Consider the following 7223-nt stretch of genomic DNA (forward strand, 5'->3'; position numbering starts at 1 on the left):
TAGAAAATTTATTTTCCTTATACCCATCTCCCAAGTGGGTAAGTGATTTTCCCACTTAGGGGGAAAGTTGCCAACACTTGGATGGGACAAAATTACCCCTTCTAATAATGATTGTTTATGGATAAAATGGTCATTGTCTTATTTATTTGAAAAATAAAAAAAAGGGTAAATGCACTTAATTAAGTAAGTGTTTCTTAGGAAATATTTACCTAGATAAATACATATATTAGGAAAACTCCCCAAAAAGCGAATGCGGCCTAATTCACATATTCACATGAGTTTGGTAATCTATAGACCCTTACTTTCATCTCTTGCCAGGACTGTGGCTCCTTAAGGTTAAGAGAGGGCTAGGAGGGAGAGAGGAGATGAATTGAGTTGGAAACCTAAAGAATGTTTTTTTGGTCCCATTAATGGGGCGTAAAGCCTTAAAGGAGGTCGAGATGGATGACCAAAAATTTCTCTTAACCATTAATCCAATATTTTTTTATTTTTTTGGGATTAACAGGCTATGGGACCAATATAATGCTCCATATCAGCTTTTTTAATATTTGGAGCCTACAAACATTCATCATAGACTTGGCAAAAAGTTGATTCAACCAGTGAACCCGACCCAACTCAATTTGAAAAAACAGGGTTAGGGTCTCATATTTAGCTACTTGAATTTGACAATGGCCCGACTTGACCCAATTCAGAAAAAAAAAAAACTAGGTTGGGTTGGGTGAGTCATGGGTATTGTTAGGTCTAATTGAGATTATTTATGCATTGTTAGAAGTTTAAATTCTTTAATTTTTACTATTTAATCTTTACTCTTTGAATTGTTAAATGTTCAAGTTTTTTATTTTATATTTGGAATTTTAAGGTTAATTTCTTTAATTTTGGTATTTTTCATGTATTTTTTTTATTTTTTTTAATTTTAGTTATTTTCTGGGATGACCCGAATTAACCCATGGGTCAACCCTAACCTGAACATTTAGGGTTAGGGTCTAGCACGTGACAACCCAACCCAAAATCAATCTGAAGTGTCTTGACCCAACCCTAACCCGATCCACCCAACCCAATTGCCATGTTTAAATTCATCTTCTCATTGTGGTCCTATACATTTTATCACTGGCCTGAGATATTATCATTAGTTCCACAGCTCACTACATAGCCAATGCGTTTAGCTGATCCAAATTAGCTCATATCTCACACTTGCAATAGCTGAGAGATGGTTGCAAGTAGTAATAGTTTAGTGAAGTACTAGGGATTTACTAATTAATAGCCCAAGTAGATCAAGATTTTGTTAACGGAAAATTCCCGATTAGTATCTTGTACTTTGGGCCTAGTGCCACTTTGGTCCCCAAACTTTAAAATGCGATATTTCAATACCCAAACTTTCAAAATGTGACAATCTAGTACCTGCCGTTAACCAGTCTATTAACCAGTCATGAAATGGCATTTGAAAAAACACAAATGCCCTCCAAGTGTCATCTAATTCTCTTTATCAACCATCCAAATATTGATAAAAGATGAACAATCTCAAATTCTTACCTCTTCTTGAATACCCACTGAGACATGACTTTAGCTTTCTTGAATAGAAGAAGTCAAGAATTTGGAATTATTCATATTTTATCAATATTTGGATGGTTGATAAAGAGAATTAAATGACACCAAAACGGCATGTATTTTCAAATGCCAATTAATGGGCTGATTAACGATAAATACACTGCATTAACACAATTTAAAAGTTTGGATACTGTATTGTGACATTTTAAAATATTGGGTGGCACTAATCACAAATACAGAGTACCGGGAATTTTCACTTAATTATTTTTACTTTTATATATTTTCGTTTTCGATGGGAAACTTTAAACCACAAATATTATTATATTCAGCACTTCCTGTTGATTGGTAGACGTGTCTTTCACTCCCACCTTTCCATTGTGAATTATGATTAAGATTCTCATAGCTATAAAATATTATTTGTTTGGCTGGTCACATGGCCAAGAGAGACAGCTTCATTCTTTTATTTGCGTCATCCGGCCAGCCGGTGTTCACCGACTCACCTGGATCTTGGAAGCGTATGACCTGAGATAGAAAACCTCAGACTCGAGCCCTTTGAATCCAATATTTTTTCTACTACTTCGTCTGTGTCTGTGTGTGCAAAGATAGTGGGAGAGAGATGAGTAGTAGTAGAGAGGGAGGTGGAACTGAGAAAGTTGGTCTGTTTGAGACAAGAAAACCGAAGGGTAGACTAACTTATAAGCTATTTGCATCTACCATATTTCTGGGTATTTGTTTGATTTGGGTTTACAGGATATGGTATATCCCAAGAACAGGAGAGCCTGGGAGATGGGTTTGGATCGGATTGTTTGTAGCGGAGCTGTGGTTTGGGTTCTACTGGGTAATCACTCAATCTGTTCGTTGGAATGTTATCTTTCGATACCCCTTCAAGGAGAGGCTGTCCAGAGGTATCACTAAACACTCCTTCTCTTTCCCTTCATCTTACAGTCTCAGTAAGAGTCGCACGGTCCATAGAATAGTTGTCTGATGAGTTATAGTACTCCTCTCTCTCTCTCTCTTATCTTAGCTTTCCGTCTGTAAAATGATGGAAAATATTGGAGGAGAACACCAAGAACTCGTCAAAAGAGAAGCAAACAAGCAGCCTAAATAATTGATACAACTATGTAACAGAAGCAAACAATAAAACTAGAACTAAAATGTAAAAAGATCACTCTTTAAGTCTCCTCCAATTCCCAAAATTAAAAATAAAATTATTAGTTTTTTCTTTAAAAAAATCTCTAATACACTCAAACCTTCTCAAACCATTTTCCTCAAACCCTAATTCTTATACTCCCTATCTCATTTTTTTCTTTAACTTGGCCCCCAAAAACCAAACTGAAAAAGGATCACCATCCTTTGTTCATCTTTTATGGGAAGATGTTTTCCTACAAGCGATATGAGGTTAGTGTACCATAAATCTCAATATTTTATGACACTGATTGATTTGTTATAAGTTTGTTCTAGAGATTTCAAAACCATTTCTTTTTTGTCAAAAACTGTTTATTTCGTTAATAAATTACTGACCTGACCTGAGCAGTCAAATCGTCTATCCGAAAAACAATTTTTTGGCCGTTTTCTATTTTTTATTTATTTTGTCAGAGCGGGCCATGTATTTGGAGCAGATGGTCGACTATGTATACAATTTTAATCTAATTAGCATGAAGCAGATACTGTGATAAGATGCCAGCCGTAGACATCTTCGTGTGCACAGCGGACCCCACATTAGAGCCACCGATCATGATCGCTAACACTGTATTGTCGGTGATGGCATACGATTATCCACCGGAGAAGCTGAGCGTATATCTGTCGGATGATGGTGGATCGGATCTGACATTCTATGCGCTCTTTGAGGCTTCTCGTTTCGCTAGGCATTGGATACCTTTTTGTAACAAGTTCCAGGTGGAGCCAAGGTCGCCTGCCGTCTATTTTCCGGCTTCATCTTCATCCGACAAGGTATAGGTATTCCGCTTATTGCTTTTATTTTTTTTGGGCCAAAGCAGGCCCACGCATACATAATACGACCACCAGAGGGCCTGGGCCCAGGCCCAGCCGGAAATGTCAGGCCTGATATGGACCCGGGTCAGGCTGGGGCTTGAACCACACCAAGCCGGCTGGTTTTATGGTGATATGGTAGCCTCGTTTCTGACTTTGTATTTGTGTTAGATGCTATACGAAGATATGAGAAACCGGATAGAAACAGCAGTTGAATTGGGTAGAATCCCGGAAGACATAAAGGGACAACACAAGGGATTCTGGGAATGGAAGTCGAGAGTGAGTAAGCGCGATCATCACACCATTCTCCAGGTGATGATGCTTCTCTGTCTTCTGATTTTATGTTTTGGGTTGATGTATTGTTGTTCATATTCAACTAACTAATGTGTGTGGTCATGGTCATGGAAAATGTAGATATTGATCGACGGGAGGGACTCATCAAACCCAAGTGCTGTGGGCATTGAAGGGCATGCTTTGCCAACTTTGGTGTACTTGGCTCGTGAAAAGAGGCCTCAATTCCCTCACAACTTCAAAGCCGGAGCTATGAATGCGCTGGTAATCTTTCATTTTAATTTACATGCATCTATCTGCATGCATGTGTGATTTGTTAAGATTATAACTCCTGGCAATACTTTAAGGGCCCGTTTGGTTCATAGGAATAATAAGGGTCTGGGATTCGAAACGAAATGGGTTGTTTTGATTCCAATTGTTTGGTTAGATAGAATCAGAATTCCATTCTCATTTTTGCAAAAATATCATTTTCCCATTTGAGAGAATAGTCATTCCCTTTTCCTCCTTTGGGAATGAAATTATATTCCAACTTATTTCAATTCGGATTCCGGTTCCTGTTTAAATCAAACGGACTATGAAAATGGACCATTCCAATAATTTTGATTCCAACTGCAAACCAAATGGACCCTTTTATGGTCAGATAATCTGTTTCTTGATGACTCACTGCACCTATTATTTGATTTGCGGTAGGGCCATGTCCCATGCACAAATCCTTGGACCTTGGGCAAGGATGAAATGAGCTCAGGGCCCAAGCTTATTTGATTTGTGGCCAATTTGGTGTCTTTTCATGTTGCCTTTCGATTGTTTACAAGCCGGGCATATCGATTTCTGATTTATTTCCATTTGGTTCACGGAAGATTTAGTTGTCAAAAGTCGGAGTGTCAAAAGGACGCGAAAAGACCATTTTGGGCTGATCTAGGGAAGCTTCAAATGAAACTTTGCACGTCTTTCGCTTTTTATTCTACCATGGAAAGACATGTATCTGCCAAACTAGTTTTAGACTACTCAGATCTTCATACAAAAACTCAATACATCTTTTAACTATTAGAATTATCAAAATATCTTTCCAAAAAAACTTACCAAACTGGCCATTGGTCCTTCATGGATCCGCCAGCTCGTGGCTATACATAAAAGAGCCGTATGAATAAAAATCAACCATGTCTATATTTTGATATTTGTCGATCGGCACCGTAACTCTGTAATGCTAGCTCTTGTTGTGCAGATAGGGGTATCATCTGAGATAACCAACGGGCAGATTATACTCAACGTCGACTGCGATATGTACTCAAACAATCCTGAAGCATTGAGAGATGCACTATGTTTCTTCATGGATGAAGAAAACGGTGACGAGATTGCTTACGTTCAATTTCCGCAATACTATGACAATAAAATCACTAATGATATATACGGTAATATCTCCCCGGTAACTAACAAGGTGGGTGTTAACCAAATTTAGAGAATAATAAATCAGAATATTTTCATCAGAGGAATATAATATTAATGAAAATTAACTTTTCTATAAACTAACTGATTAATTTTATTCATGGATCGGATCTGATTGGTTTTGAAGTTGGAATTTGCGGGTTTTGATGGATATGGAGGATCTCTCTACTGTGGGACTGGATGTTTTCACAGGAGAGAGGCACTTTCTGGGAAGAAGTATAACAAGGGGTATAAAGGAGATTATAAGGAAGATGGATAAAACGCATAAAAGTGTTTGTGAATTGGAAGAATCGTCCAAGGTTTTGGCCAGTTGTACTTACGAGAATGGTACTCAATGGGGAAAGGAGGTCTCTCTCTCTCTTGTGTGTGTGTTTGTGTGGCTCAGCGTAGTTACTTGCTCTACTTTGTTGGGTTGCAGATGGGTTTGATTTATGGGTGTCCAGCGGAGGATGTTATAACAGGGCTAACGATCCAATGCAGGGGCTGGAAATCAGTTTTGTACAATCCGGAGAAAAGGGGTTTCTTGGGTGTTGCACCCATCACACTGGATCAATCTCTAGTGCAATTTAAGAGATGGGCTGAAGGCATGTTTCAAATTGCTGTTTCTAAGTACTGTCCCTTCTGGTACGGTCTTGGGAAGATAAAGATTGGCCTCCAAATGGCCTATTGTGTTTACTGTTTATGGGCTCCCAATTCTTTTCCAACACTCTATTACGTGGTCGTCACCCCCATTTCCCTACTTAAAGGCATTTCCTTGTTCCCACAGGTTCTCTCTTTCTCGTACAATTACACAAACACACACCTAGCAGATGCAGAGTCTTGTCTAACGCCTCTTAATTCATGCTTTCAGATGTCTAGCCTATGGTTCGTCCCACTTGCCTTTGTGTTCATTGGCAAGAATGTAGGCGGCCTAGTGGAGGCAGTGTGCTGTGGGCAAAGCAGTAGGCAATGGTGGAACATGCAAAGGATGGTTTTGATTCGCAGGACAACGTCGTTCCTCTTTGGGTTCATCAACACCATTGTGAAGAAACTAGGGTTCTCTCAAACAGCGTTTGTTATCACAGCCAAGGTCGCTGATCAGGATGTATCCAAGAGATACGAACAAGGGCTACTGGAGTTCGGGACCTCTTCCCCTATGTTTATGATCCTAGCAACCGTAGCATTGTTGAATCTTTTCAGTTTGGTTTCGGCACTTAAGAGAGTGGCTTTGGACATGGAGCTTAAGGCTGTTGAGCAATTGGTCTCACAAATTGTTCTTTGCGGGCTGGTGGTTCTCATTAACATACCCGTCTACCAAGCACTCTTCGTTCGCAAGGACAAGGGACGGATGCCAACTTCAGTCACAGTTGCATCCACTGTTTTGGCTTCTCTGCTTTGTCTCATGCCCATGTATTAATTAGAATGTTTCCTGCTATCTTCATTATTCATATATTTGAACTCTCTAGTACAGAGGAAGGATTTTCGCATTTTGTCATTCTACCTCTGAGAAATTTTTTTCATATTAATTACTTGAATTTTAGATATATCATAATTAAGATGAGAAATGAAAACTAACAAAAGTAAGAATATGACTAAAAATAAATTCAAATGCTTGTACTGAATGTGCATGTGCATTGCATGTAGAAATTTTAAATTACAATAACAATTATTATTATTATTATTATTATCAATTTTTTTATTTCATTTTTTTCCATAAATAAAAATAAATTTTATTTTAATAAATATTTTTATTTATTATGATGAATATATAACATTATAAATGTTCTCAAATAGAATTTTGTACTTTTTCATTGTTTGTGTTCTATCATTTTTAAAATATTTATTATTCAATTATGACCATGAATTTCATTGAAAAGTTTGATCATTAACCCACCTTCTAGATAATAAAATAGTTTTACTTTCGGATTTTTTTAAATTATATATCATCTATCATACTTAATTTTTGTTTGACATAA

The 7223-nt window shown here is 37.7% G+C and overlaps 1 protein-coding gene across 4 annotated transcripts; it reads left to right on the plus strand.

Annotated features, from left to right (window-relative positions):
* Nucleotides 1-1965: 1965 nt before the first annotated feature.
* Nucleotides 1966-6742, plus strand: LOC148875029 (cellulose synthase-like protein E1). Of its 4 annotated transcripts, none has more exons than XM_088966502.1 (7): nucleotides 1966-2450; nucleotides 3210-3495; nucleotides 3706-3846; nucleotides 3949-4089; nucleotides 5048-5260; nucleotides 5687-6034; nucleotides 6119-6742. In XM_088966502.1, exons 1-7 carry the CDS (start codon nucleotides 2299-2301, stop codon nucleotides 6662-6664), a joined length of 1827 nt encoding a protein of 608 aa, XP_088822628.1. In that variant the 5' UTR covers nucleotides 1966-2298; the 3' UTR covers nucleotides 6665-6742. The 4 variants fall into 4 exon arrangements, with proteins under 4 accessions (XP_088822628.1, XP_088822630.1, XP_088822631.1 ...); XM_088966504.1 differs by having other exon boundaries at nucleotides 5687-6378; nucleotides 6422-6561; XM_088966505.1 differs by having other exon boundaries at nucleotides 1967-2450; nucleotides 5687-6014; nucleotides 6119-6378.
* Nucleotides 6743-7223: the final 481 nt, after the last annotated feature.

The sequence above is a fragment of the Nelumbo lutea genome, chromosome 1 (genome assembly GCF_056320005.1).
Source record: "Nelumbo lutea isolate HS-2025 chromosome 1, American lotus-T2T, whole genome shotgun sequence".
Lineage (NCBI taxonomy): Eukaryota > Viridiplantae > Streptophyta > Magnoliopsida > Proteales > Nelumbonaceae > Nelumbo > Nelumbo lutea.

What these genes read in the sequence shown, in the direction of transcription:
- LOC148875029 (XM_088966502.1), top strand. Translation starts at nt 2,299, where the DNA reads ATGGTATATCCCAAGAACAGGAGAGCCTGGGAGATGGGTTTGGATCGG. An exon ending in CTTCATCTTCATCCGACAAG is followed by an intron (nt 3,496 to 3,705) that starts GTATAGGTATTC and finishes TATTTGTGTTAG; the next exon opens with ATGCTATACGAAGATATGAG. An exon ending in CCGGAGCTATGAATGCGCTG is followed by an intron (nt 4,090 to 5,047) that starts GTAATCTTTCAT and finishes CTTGTTGTGCAG; the next exon opens with ATAGGGGTATCATCTGAGAT.